The sequence below is a fragment of the Pinus tabuliformis genome, chromosome 7, assembly GCF_031772625.1.
Source record: "Pinus tabuliformis cultivar Carrire ecotype Pingquan chromosome 7, CPIR1, whole genome shotgun sequence".
Taxonomy (NCBI): Eukaryota; Viridiplantae; Streptophyta; class Pinopsida; order Pinales; family Pinaceae; genus Pinus; species Pinus tabuliformis.
This window is the reverse complement of record NC_142293.1, coordinates 568,256,261-568,281,768: the sequence shown is the minus strand read 5'-3', so window position 1 is coordinate 568,281,768 and position 25,508 is coordinate 568,256,261. Positions and strand designations below refer to the sequence as shown.

Sequence of the window (25,508 nt, the reverse complement as noted above, 5' to 3'; positions counted from 1 at the left end):
AACTAGAAGGTTTTGTCACAAGAATATAGGTCATTTAAGCAACATGACTTGGATCAAGATGATTACTAACAAAAATTGTGGATTTATGTAGTCCCACTTGTTCTTATGCATCTTGCAATGTATGGCCAAGCCATCACAACTTCCTGGTTGAAGTTGAGCATAATGACACCTCTAATCCTTCACTAGAACCTTCTTGATCTCGATTGCTCATCCAATTTCACATCAAACTTTCGAACATCAAACTTTTCAAATTCTTCAACCACTAAAGTAGGTTCTTATAATCTTGACCATCCATCCTTATCAAATTTCATATCATTGCTTACAACTATCTTTTGTGACAACGGAATATACATCCAATAAACCTTAGAAGCCCTATTGTATCCAAACAAAATCCCCATGATACTCAAGGGATCAAGTTATAGTCATTTTCTCATCAAGAACATGGATGTAAACTAAGCAACCCAGAAAGACAAAAATGTGATACCTCCATGTTATCACCAATAAACACGCGAACTAGTGTTATGTACCTGCGAGCTCCTATAAGCACTTCAATTCAAGATATAGATTGCTATATTATATGGCTATGTCGAAAAACACATGGGAAAGTTGCAAATCAATGTCATGCATCAAGACCTTAGCATCTCAATGATTGTAATATCCCAAGGGGGTTGTTTTGCCCTAGGGTTTCTTTGTTTGTCTAGGGTTTCCAATAATTCAACAATTGTACATGTTTATACATTCATGTAACAATGAGCATCAATCTATGTAACGTACAAATATAAAGCTTTTCAACAGTAATATAATTTTCCACCAATCGTCAATAAACTAGGGCACCCAATGAACAATTGATTCAACAATGATGCACAATATATTTCTGATAGCATTGATTCTACAGCAAAACCACAGAAGTTAGGGCTGACTGCCCACAAAACATTAAATCGATTCCCCTCATAAAACCACCAGTATACTTTGAGTGCAATGTCAAGATTCAATAATCCAATCTAATTGTAACTAGCTTAATATTGCGGTTACTAGACTAATGTCTAACTACCATCTATCTGTTTTGTTACACTTGCTCTGAATTTCTGCCTATGAAGACTTTCCTGTTGATCTGATTAATACTTTTGGTATGACTGGCGTTCACTTTATTGTTGCAGGTACGAGCTAGGGCACCACAGGGTATGCCTTTCGCTCAGCCATAAATAATGGTTTTAATTTGTCGTACGCACGAAGGATGTTGCCTCAATTTTGCTATAATAGATGCCTTTGACAAGCCAAACCTTCATTGCCAAGTTCGGCCCAATGTTGTCATGAAGCAGGTCTGCATGAATGGGTGTTGTTTCCTAAGATGCTTCCATCTACACTCTGACCACGCAAATCCTCAAGGCTTTACGCTGCCATAATTACTATCTTGCTACCCTAAAATCACAAAGGTGCCTCAAGAGATTCCTCCGCAAATCCTCGCTTCTTTAGTTGAATCTTTAGGGCCAGAAAAACCTTAGAAGTGACCTTCGTTGTGCTTAGTTGGAGCTTGGCTTGACCAAGCAAATCACCATACAGCAAACCACAGCCCTAGCTGCCAAATTAGACCAGAGTTGTCCAAGAATACTAAGCTGTAGAAGACAAAGAAAAAAGGGTGTCTAGCTAGGGTGGGATCACCTCCGCCGAAACTAATCAAGAAGAAAGGGTGTTAAAACCCTCAAAGGCTCCGCTCAAGAACACAGAGATTTTCAATCCAAATTGATGAAGTGATTCCAACTCTCCTTTATTTATATATTTCCTCATGGGGTTTTCTCCCCCTTTATCAAAGACAATGCCCTACAAGGTTGGATAGGCTATTTTGTCCTCCCTTGACAATTAATCCATAGGGGACATTACAATGATGGATCCATTATTCTTGTTTGCAACCTTGTTATGTTATCAACTGTAATGCAAAGTTAGATCCCTCTTCATCCATGCTTCCCAACAAAATGCATCAAAATCCGTAAGAGGTTTACTCTCCACCATTATGAAATATAAGCACTTTGATCTTTTTCCCTCTTTGATGTTCAACCAAGACCTTGAATTTCTTAAAACGTAAAGAACAATTTATCCTATGTATTCATGAAATAATTCTAGGTTTCGAAAAAAGACAAAAAAAAAGAGAAAATTAATACAAGCTACCCGTCAATGATGAATAAGACATCAACACACAGATCTAAATGGATCAACACAAGAAAATCTCTCAATTTCTACTCATTAGATGGAAAAGTAACTTTCGAATGCTCGTCGACTGCACATTCAAACCTCATCAACCTTGTAATCCAGGAAACCCTACACCATGCCCTTCAGGATTGGAAGAGCCCCATATTGAAAGTGGCCAAAGCACTAGTACCATAACTTGTTCAACATGCCATTTTCATGCACTAGATACGATAAGATAAGATCATTGTATTAATGTCCAATAAATGACCACAAAAATAGGTCAATGGGACCACTAAGTACAATGATGTCAATATAGAGCAGGATAACCAAAATGCCTCTTATATAAAGAACAATAAGTAACAAAAAAAACATAAAGTCTATATGCTAAAACATGGAAAAACCCTCGAATCCAAGTTCAAGTGGCCACAATGGGAGGGAGATGTACAAAAGTAAAGGATCTAGGGATCAGATCATTGTCCACATGATTTATCTCTACTAATAGTTGAGGCCAAAAAAGGAGAACTCAAGATCAAATATTGCCCCAAGGAAGAACTAGGGGAAGATATTGACCCTCTAGCATCATGCATCATAGTATTAACAAGGGGCCTATAAGGCCCTTCTCCTTGAAAAACTCTAGCAAAATTTTGAGATCAACCTTGGCTGAAATCTCTAATGGTTCAATGCTAATCATCAAACTCAATTATACAATTCACATCTCTAATTATTAAAACAAATGAAGGTTCTTTGTTAATCCAAGAACCAAACGAACATCACACAACTCAAAAACATTATGTAAAGGGAATGGTGTTGGTTCCAATCATTGAATGTTCCAACACCCAAATCCACTTGCATGTGTGTATCTTATTCTACAACTCACCAAAGAACATCTTGTTGAAGGTTATATGTCAAGATTCTCGATTGTACACATACCAACTGATACTGGAAGTCATATGGTAGAAAGGAATTTGTTGGAGAAATAGGGAGGTAGGATTAATGTGATTTCTCCTTTCTTTAATAATTGCTTGTGAATATGTTTAGCCATTTTATTACTATTTGTTATGTTTCTTCATCAAACAGTTATTAAAATCATACATCATGAAGATCATAGAAAATAATAGACACAAGACATAGGCTCCAAGCTAGGGAAAAAACCATCCAAGGGGAAAACCCAAAAAATCTCTTCTTCTTATAGAATCTGTTCAAAGTGAGAAATCCAAGACCCAAGACCAAGACCAAGACCGATATCACTTCAAGCACCAAGTCAACCCTCCATTTTGCCATGATTTTGTCCAATAGAGAATCTTCATCACTGCTTTAATAGTTCACAGGAAACTCACATTCTCTTCTTTAAAGGGTTCGCATTCCTTTCAGGTCCATACCACAGAAAAATCTACTTGACTGTCTTTTGTAAACTATGCACGTCTTTTCGCAGAAGCACATAATTGACTTCCAAAATAAGGAGCACGGTGCCCAATATATAGTGATTCGTGTGTGTGAAAAGTCGTGTCCTTTAGGAAGGCCGACATGATCAACAAGAGGGTTGACTTGGTCTTGAGGGTACAATTTGACAAAGATAAAATATTTTTATTTTCTTTTTACAAATAGTCCAAATAGAACTTTGACTCGTGACAAATTGTCTTATTGACTTAATTAACCTAGGGCATGAAATGCATGCCTTGTCTAAAATAATAATAACAAATTTATTTTTCTTCCTTTTATTCATTTTGATACAATTATGAAGATCAAACTTAGTTACATTCTCCAACACTCCCTCTTAACTAGGAAGGTATCCATAATTGTACAACCAGTACAAGGATACTCTCAAATGAAATATTCCCATAAGAAGATTCGGATTGATAAGTCATCTTTAAGCATCAACATGATAACCAGCATTGTCAAACATAGCAAGGCCTTGACTAACGAGCTCTAACTCTCCACAAGATTAGAGCACAATGTTGGGAGGCTTTACATGAGACACCACACTACCTCTCAAGGCACATACCCCATCTAGATGTTCATTGGGTATGTCCTTCTAGGACTATTCTTATCTTAGATTTTGTATCCTCAAAGAATATCAGTCCTCTTAGACCACTCTTATTTTGGATACCTTGTCCAATCTTCATAGGGTGTCGATCCATGAGATTACTACCTATCTTGGATTCTCAATCATCAAGGAGTACCAGTCTCAAATGCTTATCCAATCCTCCATTCTCCCTCCATGACCTTTGCTAAACATACAGTTGTTAGTCCTGGCCTAGTGGCATGACACATAAAGAAGAGAATATAATGTCCATCATCACTCCCTCTCAACCAGAGAGGAGATCCTCATTCCCTTTTGAACGGGGAATAGATCCTTACTCCTCAAACATTAAGGAAATTTCTGACTCCCTCTTAATCAGTGAAACATCATCACAATCCTTGGTTGGTTTCATACAATATCAAAACATCAGCTACTTGTTCTTTCGTTGAGATATAACTATAGTTGTAGGGCTTCTTTCTTCTGTTACACCATGCTTAGGCTTCGATCTTTTAATTATTTTATGAAGCCAAAATATTTCACTCTTTCTTTATGACAAGGCTTTTCGGCGCCTCATAGCACCATAACATATCAAACTTCGATCTTTCTAGATCTTAGTTAATCATCAATCAACTTTGTCATGAATTGGTCCATTGGTCTTCTTCAAGGAGCCAAAACTTCCTCACAATTGCTAGCACGTATTTTATTCTCCATAACTGGGTTTTGCCTCATAAAAGAGTCATATTAGCTTTCCAATATCAATTTTGCCCTCATGCTTTTTCAATTCATCAATGATGTTATACACAATCCATGTGTTCCATGATCAAACCATGCAATTGCAGGTACAACATCATCAAGTAGACTCTTCTTCCAGCATCTTCACATGCTTTTGTAATGTCTTATTGGGAACCAAGACATATTCCAAGCAGATCATCAATATCAGATTTGTCAAATTATGATACCCTCTAGTCAGAGTGTCATGTCAAATTTTGCTACTTTCTCCCTTCGAAGCCAACATTCTTTTGCAAGTTCTATCTACATATTACAGCGAGGTTCTGCTTCAGCTTTCAATCATCAATGTTTTCCAAGAATGAACTGATCAACTGGAAGCTTCAATATCACCAGGGTCCTTATAGCTCTCTCTTTCCATTATGCTCATCATTATCAAGGAATCATCATCAAGCATGAATCTTTCTTTTCCATCCTTCTCATCTTACTTTCATAATTTTGACAGCTTTTATTATGTACCTGCAACTCTCACAAGCAAGTACAACCAAGCTCTTTATACAAAGACAAGGGCATAATGTTAATTTTGTCAGTCTAGGGTTTCCATGATTTCTTAAAAGTGTACTTTTAGGATTCTAATACAAACCCTAGATATTCCTTGACCAAACCTTTTTGGGGTTTTTACTTTTAGCGAAAACACCCATTCTTAGGGTTTTGTTTTTCACGCCCTAGGGTTTAATACATACCCTAGATTTATAACCTCTTTTATGCTAGAGTTACGAAATTTTTTAATATCAAAGAAAACCCAACCTTCAAACCATAGATACAATTTCCCAAAAACTAGGAATTCTAAAGAGGGGAAAATTAGATAAGGTTTCCTTTTCTAAGGTTTCTAATCCAAGTCACATCTAGGGTCTACAAACCCTAGATACCAAAAACTTTCAGGCAAACCCTAGACATTACGATCCAAAAAGCTTCATGCCTTTCATTTCTTGATCTCAAGATTTAATCAACATAATATAGTGCCTATCATGCTTAAGAACTAGGTCCCCTTTCCTTTTACAATGGAAACAATTAGTCAGGGTCTCCATCTCTAGGGTTTCTCCTTTTATTTCATACTTTACTAAGGTTTACAAACTCTGGATACAAAGACCTATTACTTACAAATTGTAAAGGTCTACAACCACACACAAGAAGGTTAGTTGTAAAACCATAAATTTTAAGGTCTTCAAGATTTGTTACAAATCACAAGTTCTATGCAAACCCTAGATCCTTTTCATTCATACCATGTATGCTGCAAAACCCTAACATACCTTTTATCCAAATCATTAGATTTTAAGACCTAGCATATCATCAAATTCTTAACATGTCGTTGTTTCTAATATCATGAAATGCATACAAAAATTGTACATACCTCTTTGATATTCCATAACTTTTTCTTTGCAAGGATTTGATTCTTCTTCACATGCCAACACTTCTTCAATAAGTTTCTGTCTACAACACAGGTGCCTCAAATTTTTGTCCTTCAAACTAGGGTACAATCCATAGAGATATTATGTTAAGTCCTTGTTTCTTCATGTGGTTCACAAGATCATAGTTCAGGTCCCTTCCTTATGTCACAACAAGGTGACTAAAACTTCTATCGTTGGGTAGGTCCTTCCATGTTCCTCAGTATTTTTTTCATTTTTTTCAAAGATGATCCATATACTTTCCACTGAGTATCATGTTACTGCCATACATCATTGAACATTGTCTAGCATCACTTGACTATCACATGAAGACCACTGCCACATCCTATTATTGTCATATATAGATTATTGTTCTTTCAACAAGGTCACCTTAGGTTGTCCAACATGTTACTATTGTAGGACATAGAGGATCATAATTATCCTTCCAACTTTCAAGTCTAAGCCACAAGGATACATTGTGTCTCATAAGCATGCCATAGATTATACTAGCAAGCAAGTCACAGTATATAGCAATGTCAAACGATGCTACAAAACATGCATGACCATTGTAGCAATTGAGTATTCAAGAGCGAACCCATTTTGCAGCAATGCCTCTGTTCTAATGCAATGGCAAGTGCAAAGCCTCTATTGTATAGTCAATAGGATCGTGCCATAGGGGTAAGAAAGACACGAGTCTAATAAACAGTGCAAGTTTCGCGATGCCACTACAGTGTGATGTTACTTGTGCTACCATAAAACAAATGCAAACTTTTGCGAGTCATTACAAAGTATTCAACCCACTGTAAATATTAACCATGAGCTACACGAAGACTCAATCTTTAGAGAAGTTCGATCAACGAAGAATGAGAACTTCAGATAATACAACGAGCCTCGAAGAGTCATACAAACTTCAGAAAACTATCGAGCCATAATACAGGAAGTGGTCACAAAAATATGAAGTGCAAGAAGATCATAGAAGCGATACCATTGTTTGATATCAAGAATTATGAATATAGAGCGAGCTCCAAGTAATCAATGAGCCACTACTACAAGTAAGAGTTAGCACACCCGAGATCTTTTTCCTTCACGAGATTATGTAATCGATTCATTGAGATTGTGTAAGTAGTGTATGTATCGAGCCACAGCAACAAGTTCTATAATGCTAGCAAGAGTCATTGTAATATATGAAGAAAGAACGAGCCATGAGTGTAGATATGCGAGCCTCTATTTGATTGTATGTGCCAATGATGTGATCTCAAACCACATGAACCGTTGTCACATGTATAGTGAATTGCAGTCACATATATAACGAACCATAGAATGGAATGTGCAAACTACTGTATATTGTAGCCATCGTATAGAGAGATCCACGGAGCCATGTAAGATCACAGATATGCTATATTTGTCAAGTGAGCCTTAGAAACGGCCATATGTGAGCCACGACATTATACTAGAGAGTGAGTCAAATATGTCATATTTGAACCACAGAGAATGAGCCACTGTACTTTTCACGATCTTCTTTACAGAGATAAGGTCTCTTGATATTTCCCAGAACTTTGATAGTGATCTTCAAGCCTCCTTTTTTCGAACCAAAGTTCTGAAACCATGTTGGAGAAATAGGGAGGTCGGATTAATGTGATTTTTCCTTTCTTTAATAATTGCTTGTAAATATGTTTAGCCATTTTATTACTATTTGTTGTGTTTCTTCATCAAACGACTATTAAAATCATACATCATGAAGATCACAGAAAATAATAGACACAAGATATAGGCTCCAAGCCAGGGAAAAACCCCTCCAAGGGGAAAACCCAAAAAATATCTTCTTCTTATAGAATTTGTTCAAAGTGAGAAATCCAAGACCCAAGACCAAGACCAATATCCCTTCAAGAACCAAGTCAACCCTCCATTCTACCATGATTTTGTCTAATAAAGAATATTCATCACTGCTTTAACAGTTCATAGGAAACTCACATTCTCTTATTGAAAGGATTCGCATTCCTTTCAGGCACATACCACAGAAAAAATCACTTAACTTTCTTTTGTAAACTTCACATGTCTTTTCGAAGAATCACAAAATTGATTTCTAAAATGAGGAGCACGCTAGCCAATATATAGTGATTCATGTGTCCAAAACTTTGGGCAAGCCAACTTGATCAACAGGAGGGTCGACTTGGTCTTGAGGGTACAATTTGACAAAAATAAAATATTTTTCTTTCTTTTTACAAATAGTCCAAATAGGACTTTCACTCCATAACAAATTGTCTTATTGACTCAATTAACCTAGGGGATGAAATGCATTCCTTGTCTAAAATAATAGTAACAAACTTATTTTTCTTCTTTTTATTCATTTGGATACAATTATGAAGACTAAACTTAGTTACACTCTCCAACAGGATTAAACCATAGAAAAGGCAATTTCAAGCTTGGCTACCAACTCATCTACCCCAACTATAGTCTCTACACTCCCTACAAATTTCTTTCTTGTCCTTCCCTTTATTCGTTTATAGACATTGATAGGCACAATGTCCTTTCTTGCAACATATGACATAAGTCACATGACTCAAGTCCTTTGTACCATTAAATGAAAAGCGTGCATCTTCCTTCTTACTCCTCCCAGGTCTTGGTTTCTTATCACATTTCCTCACCTTCCTAATAATAGCTAGGTCTTGTACTTCATCATCCTAGCTTTCATTTATTCAGTCCTGGTTTCATCTTGGACGAAAGCATCTCGAAGCTTTTCAAAAGTTGGTAGGTGTTCTATAGCACAACACCTTGCACCAATACTTCCCAAGGTGGTGAGAAACCACCAAGTGTAATGGGAAATAACACCTCATCTTCAGTCTTCATATCAATCACAAACTGCTAATTATGCTAATAGGTGGGTATATATTAGAATTAGACGGGAGTTTCCAAATTCAAGGGTGAGGATACATTCAATCATCATCCACTCTTTTAATCCCCGTTGTTCAACATTAAACACGTGTGGGGATTAACCGCTCCAGAAAGCATTGCACAATATATCATAAAGGGGAAACCCCTACAAGATCATTTACATTTTCGTGCTTTCTACCTCACAAACCAAGTTAAGAGACAATTGGGTGTTTTTTCCAATCAGAATTTAGTGCGTATAATCGAATTCCAGGGAAACTTTCGCGGAATCAGAACAAGAAGCTTGCCCTAATTTACACTAAGTAATTTTTTAATATATAATTTTATTATCTGACAATGTTTCACATCCTATTATCTAAAAGTGTTTACGCATCCTATCCTCCTGAATTTTTGCACTTTCATTTGAATCACTAAAATTTTGAAGGTGTTTTAGGTTTACTTGAAATTTTCGATCTTTTGGACTACTTTAATCAAAAAACCCTTCTTTGTCATGCTCAATTATTATTGAACCCCCTCAAAATTTGAATGTTGTATGCATTTTGTGCATGTCAAATCTTTTAGTCCTAGTTATTTTAACGAGGTTTGGTTCTTGACCTATCATTTCGATTGTACCTTAAGGGTTCTCATGTCCCAACAAGTACAGCTATCTAAAGGGATTTAGTGCCTTGTATGCTCAATATTAATCAACTCCATAATAACTTGAATTCTACGGAGATTTTGCAAACACATTTAAAACCAAGTTGAACGTAATTGTATAAATGTCAATACCACTATTAGGGCCATATCCACATTGTTTCGAGTCAAATGTGGTGCCGGCTATTGTGTGTTCATCATTGGTGAATGCCTAATACTAGACCTATCAATGTTTATCATCAAGTTAACTTATATGGCTGTACTTGTGTTTAAACTCACTGATTTCCATAAGGCAGTTCACCCCTATGTCTGTGTCCATCATGCATGTAGGGGTGAGTTTATTCGTCAACAACAAAATGTAGATTAAATTAACACACGAATACAGAGAAATCAATGGCTTATTCATCTCCACTAAGGAATAAAATGATCCTTCACAAAATCCAAGAGGACCATCTTCACCTTAGGAAACTTCTTCTCCATATGATCCAATTGCTGGTGATCGATAGGAACTGTGATCTTTCTTTGAACCATACTCCATAGGTTCATCTCCTCCATTAATTTTTTCAACCTCCATTTCCAAAGCGTCACACTGGAGGCTCTCACCAGTCAGTCAATTTCTAAGACCAACTGAGTTCAACATTTTTTCACCCCCTTGAATCACAACTTGAAACAAAAACATATTGGCCACAATCAGCAACCTATAATGGGTTCAAATCACCACTTTCAAGCATAATATGCACACGGATCACTAGAGTTTCTTGAGAATCCCACATGCTAACCTGTCATAGGCATGGATCTGCTCTAATCACCACAGCTTCCTGTGCACCACATCCTGTCTCAGAGGTAGCTGAGCTCTCCATAAACTGTATGGAGAATTTCAGTAGCAGCATATCTCTAGTACCACATTAAAATTTCACCTCCTGACAGCAATTATGTACTCAGAACTTCAGCCTTATAGCTGCATCTGAAAACTTCTGAAATCCCGATAAACCAAAAATGTTGTGAGAAATATTCAAGAGTGCAAACACCATATTTCAAAGAGTCAAATCATAAATCACTTCTACAACTACCATATACTAAAAGCACAAAGGGCATAGAACAGTTGACAATACAGATAAGGCACTCCTCATGCGATGGTTGTCAATTTAAAACACTGTGGGACCCTCTAACAATATATATATAAGTCTATACCTAAAAAATAAAAGCCTGAAATTATATCTGAAAACTAAATCTGCTAAGCACCAGTCCAGCAGTTAACACACATAAACCAGACTAAAAAATCCCTAACTCAGATAAGCACCATCCCAGCAATTTATTAAATACACATGATAAACAAACAACAAATAGAAGATATATCAGATCTGGAAAGGTCAGATCAGAATGCTAAACTACTGTAAACAGAAGAGAGATCAGATCTTGGCAACTTGGATCAGAACACACATTTGCACTAACAATCACATTTCTTAATATGACTGCTGAAAAGAACATTGTGTCACAAAGAAACTACTTCCCCCAAGCTTATTACCAAAAACAAAACAGCCAGCAATCAAACTACCACATTACTCTCCACTCTACTCTACCAAGAAAAGAATATACTTATGCTAATATTCTATAGTGAAGAGCTTCTTCCTTTTATAGGGTATGAGGAGCAGTGAGTTACAAGGTAAAGCCATAAGCCTAGACTAAGTCAACAAACAGAGAATAGGTTGACGAGTGGAGCACTATCCGTGTATCTAGTAGATAAGCACATGCCCACATGTGCCAACTCACCCACTTCACCTATTTTTATGCAACATCACATAGTTATGCAGCAAGTGTGCCCTCCAACTCGATTGACAAAAATAGATGAAAAGTCACTCAGTGAGACTCACTTCTCTCCCACAAAGTGCCTTGGAACCTGCCCAAGTCGCTACAGTTGAAAGAGAATGGGCTCTAGGCCACTGTTGATAATATCGGCGATATATCGTCGAATATCGGAAATATCGCGATATTTTCGGCGAGCCGATATATCGCCCCGAAAATATCGCGATATTTTCGGGTCCCGAAAATATCGCGCGATTTACGAAATATCGGCGATATTTTCGCGCAATTTACGAAATATCGGCGATATTTTCGAAAATATCGCGCGACGATCTAAAATATCGCCGGGCGTGTTTTTCCGCGGCTATAAAAAACGAAAATTGGTTTTTTTTTCTTCATTTTTGTTTCTGAGTGTTGGAGAAGAACGGGAAAGAGTTTTGTGGTGCTTGTCAAGGAGGGTGTGAAGATCAAACGACGATTATCACCACCAATTAAGATTTTTTTGTGGATCAAAGATTGAAGAGTAGTGAGACAAACTTCATTTCTTCCATTAGCAGGTATGTTCTTAAAAACCCCTATGTTAATGATTTTTTCATAGATTTAGGGTTATGCTTGCTTGCCTCTTTGCCTACCAACATTTTGTTTCTTTGTTTTTTTCCATTTGCTATGATTTTCATGCCCATGAACCAATGCAAGGGTTTTCTCCATATTTGGACAGCAAGCTTCATTTTTTTTTTTCAACTTTCTTATGCACCCTCTTATTGCCATTTTTCATTCACATTGCAAAATGCAAATAATGTAGTAATTTTTTTTTAATGAAGTTGTTGTTACTTATTATTTTTTCATTTTGTGTTGGGGAGTTTAATGCCAATTTTTTGTTTTTTTGTGCCCTAGGTTTGAATTAGTTAAATGTCAAATATGCCAAAAGCCTTGGACCCATTTTGGGAGTATGGGGAGGCTGTTGGTGGGGCAAATCAGGCATATATATCATGCAACTTGTGTGGGACCAAGATGTCAGGAGGGATTACACGATTGAAATACCATCTGGCTAAACTCTCTACATATGATGCAGATGTGATGCCTTGTATGGTTTCTAGTGCAGAGGTTATACAAAAAGCTCGTGAAGCAATTGTTGAACAAGACAAAAAGAAAGCTGCTAGGGAGAGGCCAATGGTCTCAGATAGATAGCTGCTAGTTTTATTTGTTTTGCAACTTTTGCTACATATAAGTTTATAACTCATGATGATGAAATACTTTTAAAGTTTTATATATGTGATGTTGTTTTGTTTGAGTCCTTGATTGGACAATTATCACTATCAGGGATCAACAGGATATGTGATGTTATTTTGTTTGAGTCCTTGATTGGACAATTATCAATTTATCACTATCAGGGATCAGTAGGATATGTGATGTTATTTTGTTTGAGTCCTTGATTGGACAATTATCAGGGATCAGCAGGATTTGGTATTGCCTTTGAAGTTTGATGTATCATTTCTATTTGACATCATATATATCAATGCCTTCTTCATATTTATGTGCCAATGTGTTTAGTTCATGTTGTTATTGCTTTATATGTTTAGAAATCTGAAAAAAATGAATATATTATGCATTTTTTATGCTTGCCGATATTTTGCCGATATTTTTGCTGATATTGCCGATAAGATATTTTCCGGACCCTCGCCGATATTTTCCCGATACCGATATTATCAACACTGCTCTAGGCAATAGCTAAACCAACATTGCATGATTTATGCCATTTCATGTTGTTTTTATGCTTTTTATTTTACTTAATCTCCTTTTAGATCATACTTCATGGACCCCCTTTTTCTCCTTGGTTATAAAAGTTTGCTATACTGTCTAATCCCTTTGACCTATTATGGCCTTTTGGGGACATAAACATAAATTTCAATTTGTGAAGCAGGTGAAGCAGGTTCCCATTAATAGTCACCAATCCCTCTCTATAGCTAACCTAACACAACACTAAAGCACACTTACCCAATAATTTTCACATCTTTCCAAACATTGCAATGTTACCTATCCAATTTATACATACTGTCTAAGCAATACTAGCTATGCCTTATATCCTTTAAAAGTTTAAGACCATACGTTGTGCAATGTGTACTTTTACAGTACAATTACAAAATTTGTATCTTGTAACTAATGCCAATCGAAATAATGTGAAGACCGGCAATGTAACTGTATGTGCATAATGTTACCCACATCCATTGGTTGTGCACCATGTCTGTGTACTCGCATGAATGACTATAGATGACCAGATATAACTTTCAAATGTCACTAGTAGCTACCTATTAATAAATGTAATTGACATGCTTAGCGCTATAATTATCTCTTCGCATCCAATGCACGATGCACATAGAAAGTGCTGTGAATATAATATATCTAACAGATTAGCATTCTGCTGCAAAGAAATCACCTGCAATAGCGTAAACTTTAAAGCACAATAACAGATGGAATCCATCATCATCCAAAAACACCATTATAAACTTACACACCTGTTCGAACGAAAGTCCTCGCTGTCTCTGACTGTTAATCCAGACTCTGAGTGCTGGAAAATATACAGCCATTTGGAAATTACAAGAACTCCAACAGTATATTAATGATACATCAAAAGAAACTGCAGACCACAAAAATCTTAAAATATACCTGTACGAACAATCCATCGTATTCTATCCTATAAATAACAAAAGCTAGCAAATAATGAAGTATATCAGATCAGTAGCAACTTACTTGATTTGAAGGTATGGCACTTATATAATACTCTTTATCCCTGAAATTCTTCTTAACCAAAGTTTCAATCCCTGGATTGGATTATGTTGATACGTTAGCATTGTCATATAAATTATTAATGGTAATATATAGAAGAATTCAAAAACGAAAACCTAATAGCATGCAAATCATGGAGAATTTAGCATCACTGCTGCATAAAACCCCAGTCATTAGCAAGCATTTCAATTCTAATGCCAGAAACATATTTTAAAAGAATTATAAAGCAAACAGAAAATACTCCAAGAATAGCTAAGAAAAGTGCTTCTGCGTTGAACCAGTAGTACAACTACTGCAAACCAAACTCTCACTTGAAGAGTTATTACTGCTATTACATTTAAGATAATGGCCAAGTAAAGAGGTTCACACAAATACGATAATTACGGAATACATCGACAAAACTAAGCCCAATAGAAGCCATGGAAAATAGCTATATCCCCCTCACTTCATTAATTGCCCACTCATTTTGCATATCCAGGTAGCATTTTCACTTTTTAGGATCCTATATATTCTCAGATTGTATGCCTGAAAAGTATTTTCCCTTGTTAACATGAGGTGAAGGGAAACCAACAAGACAACACACACTGCAGAAGTAGATGTTCTCTTAGCTTCTCCATGAAGTCATCTTAACCCAAGAAACATATATTGAAGAACAATTAATCCTGTTCTGCTATGGTCTACTATTTTCTCTGATCATTTCAAGTTCCATAACAAAAATAACATTTAATTGAAGATACTTAAAAACACTTGATCGGTCATAACACACATTCGTTCCCTCTCAATTGACTGAAGACAAGTTACCATTCCTTGCTAAAACTCCTGTATTTTGCAACCTACTACTATAATCACATATTACCCTTATCTTGCAATTCAGGTCATAATCAGATATTATGTGTAAGATTGCACCAAATCAATACAACGCAACATCATATATCCATGTTACAGGCCAGGAAGAAGATTTACATGGGACTGAAGCAATAAAATTTACACTAAATATGATAAAAAGCTATGAAACAATTAATCCCATTCTGCTATGGTTTACTATTTTCTCTGATCATTTTAAAATCCGCAAAAAAATAAAATATTAATAAATAAATAACATTTAATAGAAGATATTTAAAAGTTTAAAACCAGCCTAGATCCATCTTAACTCTGGATCTATTAAGCACCGAGAGGGATCAAAAATCTCAAAGTGCAACTCTAGGCTGGTTTAATTATTAATAATTAATAATTATTATTATTATTATTATTTTAATTTAATTTTTATTTTTATGTAATCTCACTGAGTCAAAATGTGTTAATTAATAATTATAATTAATAATTTTATTTTTTATTTTTATGTAATTTGACGAAGTCAAAATGTTTAGATAACATAACATAACAGCACATTATAACATCTCTTCCATACTGAGCTAGGGAGTGTCTCTGGGTGCAAAAATGTAATAAAATTAAATTAAGAAAAAAAAAAAAATATATATATATATATATATATTGATTGTGAAATGAGAGATGGATTTTAGGCATGTGGTATTGATGAGCCATGGTATTGGCTCATTGCATTGTAACAAAACCTATCTACAAGTTAATAATATCCATGGTAAAGTGGGGGTGAATATCAATGGTTAAAAACCTTCTTATATTGTAAGTATTAAGTTTTTATGTGCTTAGATGAAATTTAAATATAGCTACAAAGTATTATTTTAGTTTATATGGTAAAATCAATCTTAATTTATAGAAACTATTTATATCTTAAAACATTTTAGTGTGACAGAGGTTTAGATATATCTCAAAAGTAGTTATAATATTTTTGCTTTTAGATTTAATTGAAAAATGTTATAAAAATAAATTCAAATAAAATTCTATGAAATATTTTGATTGTGAAATAAGAAATGATTTTTGGGCATGTGATATTGATGAGCCATGGTATTGTAACAAAGTCTTTTTACAAATTAATAATATTTATGGTAAAATGGATGTGGATATCCATGGTTAAGAATTTGGTTATATTGTAAGTATTAAAGTTTTTATGTGCTTATTAATTAAATTTAAATATGGTAACAGAATCATTATTTTAATTGATAAGGTAAAAGGGATCTTAACTTTAATTACTACTTGTATGTTATATATTTTAATGTGGTGTATATTATGATTTTCTTTTATTTAAAAAGTTATTCATAATTTTTTTAATAAAAGCAAAATTACAATATAACAAATTGAATTTTATTATTTTTATTACTTTTAACTTTTTACGGACACTACATCTCCCCCATACCAGGCTCTATATTACTTTTAACATTTTATTATTATTTAATTGAGCTGACATGTAAAAATGTTACATACTTTCTTTCATTACACCTACACATCTCCCCTATACTGGGTTGTAGAGCACCTCTCGGCGCAAAAACACTTAATTGAGTCATACCACACATGCATTCCCTCTTAATTGACTGATGACACATTACCTTTCCTTGCTAAAACTCCTGTATGTTGCAACTTACTCCTATAATCACATGCTACCCTTATTTTGTAGAATTCCAGTCCTAATCAAATCGTATGTGTAAGATTGTACACCAAAATGATACAATGCAACATAATATATCCATGTTACAGGCTAGGAAAAAAGATTAGATGGGACCGAAGCAACAAAATTTACAGTAAATACCATATAAATATGAGAAACAACACCAAGTCCAACCAGATTTGTGTTGACAGAAAACATATGCTTCGCCATAAAACATCTCACATTACAACTAACCACTGAAACAGTACACCACTTGCCTCTCTCTTAAGGGCACCACCAGTAACCAAATGTGTGGGAGTTACTATGTTGAGTCTAGACACTGGCATGCAACAGATTACTGACACCCAATCCCAGTGTTAGTACACTGGAATCTCAGATCTCCTTACTTCAGCTGGTATTATGATGGACCAGCCTCCTCTATTCAAATATTCCCTATGTGCACCTAGCCACCTCTTATCAACCAAACAGGAGATGAATAAAATCATCCAAGAAGATATTTACAGGACATCTGTACAGTTCACCTAGATAAGTTGTCAGGGTGGATTACGTCTGAAGATGGATTTCTATGCTTGTGATGAGGGTTGGATCATGGACTCATTGTTCAGCAGCATTACATGCTTCTCCATGGAATGCATGCCATTCGGATCCCCTCAGGACGGTTAAGAGTTGGCTAAGATTTGGCCCCTATAAACTCCCGATTGAGACAGACCACCAGATTGATCAATCTGACAAGATATGCCGATTGTTCCATCTCCAAGAGATTGAAATTGATGAGAATTTCATCTTCCGTTGCCTTATTTATTATGCTATTTGTGGGATATTTTATTACTTGTTCAGAGGAATCTGGACTTTATCTAATTTCTTTTTATATCCAAACTAGAGATGTCTCACCCTTTACACATAGGCGGAGGCCCTTGAACTTCATGCCCACATTCTCCAACTTCCTCCTAGGTATGATCTCGTTTAGCAGATTACTTCCTTCCTTGTGTTGCTCCCATCGTCTAGAGGCACCAAGACACAGATTGATAGCAGCATTGTCTATGGTTCCAGATCTGTGCAGTCTCAAGGGGCAATTCCCCTACCCCAGAAACCTCAGAGATATAACTAGAACAAGTCTCTTACCCGCAACATTACTTTCTCTGCAACAACACATCAAAGGGTCCAGATCTTCCCCCGACTCTCCCTCGAGACACCATTCTATTTTGAGTTTTCTTCATATAGACTAGAGTCTTGGGAGAGAGAGATCCATATATAATGGAACATAACCTAGACCCTGGCTCCTTTTCTGCGGTTGTTAGCACTTGGAATCAAGGGATTTTCATGTTTTAGCATATACACATTATGTTTATGCTTTATTTCTTGTCCTTTTGGGAATCCTGCTTGTATCAACATTGTTGTACTCAGCAGTTACATCGACCTAATTTTATGGTCATTTGTTCGACATTCATATAATTATCTTCTCTTCTTGGTGAAAAAATGTAATTCTCTTCTCTTCTTGGTGAAAAAAAGATAATTAAGTAATTATCTTCTCTTCTTGGTGAAAAAATGTAATTATCTTCTCTTATTTTATCTGTATATCTTTACACGTCAAAGAATGCATTATCCATTAAGATACACCTATGGCCTATTCATTAATCACACTCTTATAAAATTCATAATACCATACCCACAAAATCTCTCATCCTAGGCCTTCTAAGTTCTGATAGCATGAAAGCTATCACGTAACACATTCCTACAATATTTAATCTAACCTATGTACAATCATTGCAATAAAAAGAGAAAAGTGATAATCAAAATTCATGGAATATCGACTTCAAATGATTAAGACAATGAGCTGGAAACACTTCTTAAGTGTTGCTAGGAGTCATTAATGCTCGTGTCACTTTACATGTAAAGTGTTTGACCAATGCAATACTTGGGATACTTATGACACTTTATATGTTGCGTAAAAGATGTATGGTTGCAGCATCATTATTAAAACATACACTTTATTTTTCTCTCTCCATGGTTATGTGCAAACGTATATGCTAAATCCCTAGATGGTATCACAATGATATCAAGGCCTAGATTTCCTGACAAGCTAAAAGTTCGAGAATAAACTTCAGGTTGTTGAAGTCCAAGATAGAAGAAATACAGGCAAGTTTAAATTTATTTAGTGGAATATTTTATGTTCATAAAGTTCATACACCGTAAGTTTATGACTTCAAAAAGACAAACACAAAGTAAAAGGGCTTTTGGAAAAGAATACGCATACATAGACAAAGTGACAATTTCCACTTATAAAATTGAAGAACACTTATCTTCATGCCATATTTTTCCAATACTTTCACTTTAAGCTTCATAAAGGTAGTGAAAACATCTAACTCTTGCTTAAGAAAAAAGACCCATCATTTTTGTGAAAATTTGTCAATAAGAAGCATAAAAAACCTTGCACTTGTAAATGATCGTGTTTTTTTGGACCACAAATATCAACATATACAAGCAACAATAATATCCCTACTCCCATATCAATACTTTCTTTATGTTGCTTTCCATCAAAGCACATCATATATATCATTTCTGTCTTCTCTATATCAAATAAGCTATCAACCATCTCAAAGCTACTTAGAAGGGAAAGACGTTGAAAACACAAATCCCTCTATCTTCAATGCCAAAGTACATTGACATTGAACATTGTACTGTCTAACAGTTTTGTGATATATCAATCCCCTATTGTCCATCATAAATCACAGCCATACTACCACTCATAAACACAGTCACAAAATATTTGTCTAGTAATCTGAAACTCAGCAATAGTAAATTTCTTCGTCCACCAATCTCAAACGCATAAATTACAGATTTAAACTTTTGCTCTGACGAACTTTCATAGCACACCTCTCTTTTGAAATTCTTATAAAAAAAATCTATTAGCAAAAAGCAGACTTACAATTTCGTCTCAAGTCTTTACCAAATCAAATCCAATCCCTTCTTTGCCCTGCTGGCTATAAGGTAACTTTGCGCATCACCTGCAATTTATAGGTCAACAACATCGCAACGTCCCTCTTCAACAATATCCCAAGGAATCCACTCTATCCCAAACCCACAACTCTAATAGTAGTTTAGTGGCACTTCCTCGAAGACTCTCCTTTATCCCAACTTCAATCCAAATTCCCCTCTTCTCTAGCAGCTCTCGCCACAACAAATCTGCTCAAGTGGGCAATATTCCCTCAATTCTTCACATGGAGCAAGTAACCATTCATAAATCACAATGAATGGGTTTCAATTGCCATAGGTATCGCAAGTCAATGACTTTATGGGAATACTCTCATGGGACTATCTTCTCCTACTCTTCTTGATGGCAACACAACTCATAACCCGAATCCCTTCTCTAACACAAGTACCACCAAGACTCCTCTTCAACATTTGCAGCTAGGTGATTCAACCCCTTTTCAACCTTTGCAATTGGGAGACTCTTTATCCCAATGGCCCATTACTGAACAACATTGTGATACGTCTCTCCGACAATCAACAAGCCCCACAAGCGATGGTTCCTCTTCATTTTTAGATTTCCTTCATAAATACAAGTACTTTCCAAGTCATTTCTACTTTAACCTTTGTATTCCCTCATGACACGTTCTCTTATTCCTAGCCTTGTTTCATCGTAGCAACAACTCTAACAAGCTCTCTGTTGACCTAGGCAAACAAGCTACTATCACAACGTATTCGCAATTTCCATGGTCGTTTGGTTTGCTTCGTGCCATCCTACTGATCCCCACAACTCTAACATGCAATGTCTCTACTCTCCACAATGCAAATCTCTTTGACATGATGCAACTATTATCAAACATATGTCAACCCATATCTTCCCATCAACTCATCTACATATCTAGGACACTTATTTAATTGATATATCTATTGAATCGTACCCCTGACTTCTCTACCTCTTATGTCATGACCATTGAGTTTGCACTTTCTTGGAGGCCTATAGTCTATTCTTTGCAATTTGCCTCTACAAATTTTGATTCTCAGAAAACCTTTGCCATCCCAAACCTTCTCTCTTTGTGCCAAGTCCTTTGTAGTCCACAATCTTCTCTAATTATGCCAAATCCTTTAATCTTCTCTAATTGTGCCAAATCCTTTAGAATCCCCAATCTTCTATGACCATGCCAAATCTTGGTTGGCCCTTTGTATTCTCTTGTAGAGGACTGTTCTTCTCTCTTCTCCCATAACAAGTTGTTCCTTAAACCCCCATCAATAGACTGCATTAAACTATCTAGAGAGAACGTATATTGAAGAATGGTTTAGAAAATAAAGGAAAGGTATGCAACAAGCTTCAATTGTCTAAGAAGCATTGGTTAGGACCTTCACTTTAATTGGAAAATGGTCAACTTGGAAAGTAGAAAGCAGAGATAAAGTGAGAATTGGAAAATATCATTGGATTGGTTATAAGGGAAATTTTAGGTTATCAAGAGCCCTACTAAATTGTCCACATTCCATGAGGCTCTTCTCTCGAGAGTATGTAACAAGTCCTGTTGTAAGAAATGGTTCGTCCCATGGTTGGAAATAAGTCTCACATTTACAAGGAGATAAAGCAAAGAAATGGTCTATATTATAAAAAATATATAGTGCCTAGTACAACGCTTTACTAGGTGCCCTAGATAATGTGCAACACATGGGATTCTTACCATTGTCACCTTAGCAACTACTCCCCTCTTTAGTCAATGACACAATCCAACACAGGGGAGGCTCCCCTAGTATGGATTAAGGATCAAGTAACCCAAGGATCTTAAGCTAAATTCCCTAAGGATCCTACAACAATAATTCACAACATAAGAATATGTCAAACTATGGTTTGCAGTGGATAAAAGAGTAAGTTCAAAACTCAAGTTCAAAGGGCATATGGGAGGAGAAATTTACAACAAAATTTAATGTTTAAAACAGAACATAACAACAGACAAAGTATAATGTCATCCCTAGAAAATGCCAGAAAAACGCATGAAAAACTTTCAATTAACTACTCTAATGTACCTTTAAACAAAAACCAACACTAAGCCATGCATCAACGAGTCATTAAATGCCTAAAACACAGAATTTTGTTGTACTTTTACCTTAGTTTATCAAAAACAACAAAGAAAAACAATTTTAGGGTTTTTTAAAACAAATGCCACAAATGATAAAAACTAGTGCTTTATCAATCTAGGGCAAATGGACTCTAGGATACAAACTTATCTATAGTTTCTTATGGAGTGATTCTAAATTTAAACAAGACAAGGGAAAACAAACTAACTTACCCTAAGTTTGCAATTTAGGTTCTCAATTTTACATATGATTAAGAGAAAGCAAAACCTATCTCTATTCCTCAAATAGATGGAGGAAGGGCTTAGCTCAACAACAGATAATGAAGCAAAAACAAAATAAACTAACTTAGCACAAACACATGCATCCAATGGAAAATAAAACCAAGATAAATCAAATAAACTAACTTACTTCACTATGCAACATCCAAGATCCACCATAACAACCCATGAAAAGAGATCACATCATCCACTAAACAAAGTCACCCTACTAGGTCTCCATTGTGCAAAAGACAAAGCAAATTGACTCCCCTATATTTATATGAGGGTAGCCAAGTCAATTTTCCCTAAATTGAACTAAAAAGCCCTAAAAATGATTAAATCCATGATACAAAGTGCATAGGTCACAAGTTGACCCCAAAAGATAGCCAAATGAATGAAATAACATAAAATTAAACCTCAATTAGCCCACGTGTGTGAGACAAATGTTCTTCAAAGCTGACAGCATCATCCAAAGGTCATGTCTCTCCATGAAAATGTGCAAGGAACAACTCACGGGACGTATCTTATCCCATAAGTTTTGGATCTCCATCCAAAAGAAGTGGTATATCACTAAAATATCCCTTCAAAGCCCATGTCATCATCAAAAGGAGCTCACATCATCATCAAAAGAACCAAGATGGCATCACTAAGGAAAAGGGTGCACCTACCCCTCCAAACGAGTCCCAAATTATCAATACCACCAATCACCATCAAGAGAACTACAACATCCATCAAGAAGGTAGAATGCCAACCTCGGGGCATCTAATCATCTCAAGGGTGTACGATCTCTTAAGTCAACAACATGGCTCCAATACACACCATCCAAGGTCCTAGAGATGGAGGGAGGTCACATCATCAATGCAAAGGTACCATCAAAGCCAACGCTCCCAAACAAGACTCCAATGTCCTCAATCAAGTGTTCTACATTGTCATGGAATGGGGTTGGACGTGCTCTACAAAGGGCTATAGAAGCATCACTCATCCCTTAAGGGATCCTAGCTGCATCTATAACAATCATCCAACACATACTCAAGGAATCAAGTGAGATCAACATCATGGCTACAAGAACCATAAAAGCATCAAGGAGGACCATATTCAATGTCAAAGCCATCAAAGTGCTTCATACAACTATCATCTTCAAATTCCCAACTAGCTTATGATTGTGTACAAATTACCTAACTTAAGTATGGAACGATTATCATACGACTTCGTTAGGTGCTTCAACCCCTAAGTGAAGGAATAGTTTCTAGTCCAACCCTTTACTATGATAGGCTTAAGTGATAGGTGTGTTATGGCTTGGGATTTACTTCATGTAAAGTGCCAAACTCTTATACTAGGTTATGTAAACAATTGTCCATGAGTGTCTTTGTTGAGCGAGCACTTAGCTGCTTCATTTATCCTCCCTCGCCCTTCTTTTTCCAAACCCCCAAACTTGTTTTTTACTTTTCTTGCTTTTGATATGGCTTGGTTTACAAAATTTCATTCATTAATCAAGTAATAATGATCATACAATTCCCCTTTAATGATGCCCAGTTTATCCGCTAAATGAGGGTCAAGATGTTTATAGAGAGTTCCTTTTACTTTGGTAGGCATGATATGCACGAATACTCTCAAGGATCAGTAGCTATATAACAGGGGGGGTGGAGCTCAAGCTAAAATTGGCTTCTACTTGTTTTACATCCCTTCCCATTCTTTTGCATTTTGACATTTCGCTCGTGGTCTTTCTTTCTTTAAAACTGCATGAACATTGGGCATATTCAACCCCTTCTTCTCATAGGACAAGACCAACAGTGAACTAGTACAAGCTCTTGACAACAACCAATTAAAAGTTGGGATAACAAACAGAGGGGAATGATAACCAAGTGTTAAGCATATATAACAAAAAGCGCTACCACCATTAAAGGCTCCTATTTGTGCCCCTCCTAGACAATGAAAGAAAAGACCCTAAGAAAGGTCACACTAGACTAGGGACACATGATAACCACCAAGGTGAAGTGTTGAATTTTCTAAGTCTATGCGTTAGAAAATTAATCTGTATTATGTTGGTTTATTTCTTCTACTTGTTTAAAAATCGAACAACTTATTTAATACATTAAATACCGAAATAAACACAATACAGTCACAACATCTACAAATCATCAATTGAAAGAAAACAAGCACACAAGTGACATCGTTATTTTTGGACAAATGTCCCCGGAAAAACCCAATGGTTTGTATTATTATGCAGTCTATCTAAGGACAACAGGGTGCCTAATCCAGCTCACCCGACAGAGAAAAATACACGGCAACAATACCTCTATATCCGGAAACAGGTATTCAAAAAACCTGTCCCACGAAACCCTCTCCAGCACAACTGAAGCTCAGCGCTGCCCCTTCTGGCCTCTGCGTCAGCCTCCTGCTGACCTGCGTAAGCCCCAGGACCCTCTGCGTCAGCCTCCTGCTGACCTGCATAAGCCCCAGGACCCTCTGCATCAGCCTCCTGCTGACCTGCATAAGCCCCAGGACCCTCTATTCAGCCCTCTGAGGCACTACGCAACCTCTAGGAGCCTCTGCTTCAATCCCTCTGCCCTCTATGTGGATGACGCAATCTCTCTGGGCTCTGCGCTGCCTCTGTTGGACTCTGCGTAGCCTGGACTAACTGTTGCTCTCGCTCTCTCTGCTTTTGTGTCGATCTCCTAGTATTGTCCCTGCCTCTCTATCTCATACTCACTGCCCCTTGCTGCTAATCACTGATTCAACTTTGCTTAGCAACCCCACTCTAGCAAAATGAATGATTGATCACTCTGGTGTGTTCTCCAACTGACCCTCAAGCCTCTTTCTTATACTTTTCTCGTTGATCCATCAACGGCCGAGATTAAATCTCTAATCAACGACTAAGATTAGATTTGGCTTGATCCATGACTTTTGGAACCTTCTAACCCAGTTTTATATTAATACCCATTAATATTTTATTTTTCCTAAGTTTAGACTTAGGAACTCCATTAAAAATATTAATTATTTTAATATCCCCCAAACCGGGTACAATCTCTCCGAACCATTTCTGGGTCTTGGGGATCTCATGTGCTTTAGCCTCTCCACCAATTTTCATGGCTAGAGCACATTCAATGCTACCCCAAATCAACACTCCCTCTTAGCGAGGACTGTGCTCTAATAATACTCCACACTCAGTATCACACTTATTATCCAACACC

General features: G+C 36.3%; 1 protein-coding gene across 2 annotated transcripts in view; it reads right to left on the bottom strand.

The window, feature by feature from the left end:
- LOC149248691 (putative DEAD-box ATP-dependent RNA helicase 29) overlaps nt 1-25,508 on the bottom strand; it is a 211,009-nt gene that overhangs the window by 131,835 nt on the left and 53,666 nt on the right. For both annotated transcript variants that reach the window (XM_089458516.1, XM_089458517.1), the window contains exons 6-7: nt 14,446-14,516; nt 14,211-14,263 (exon numbers count right to left, since the gene is read on the bottom strand). In XM_089458516.1, coding sequence (XP_089314642.1) covers nt 14,211-14,263; nt 14,446-14,516 — 124 coding nt within the window. The remainder of the gene's footprint in view (nt 1-14,210; nt 14,264-14,445; nt 14,517-25,508) is intronic.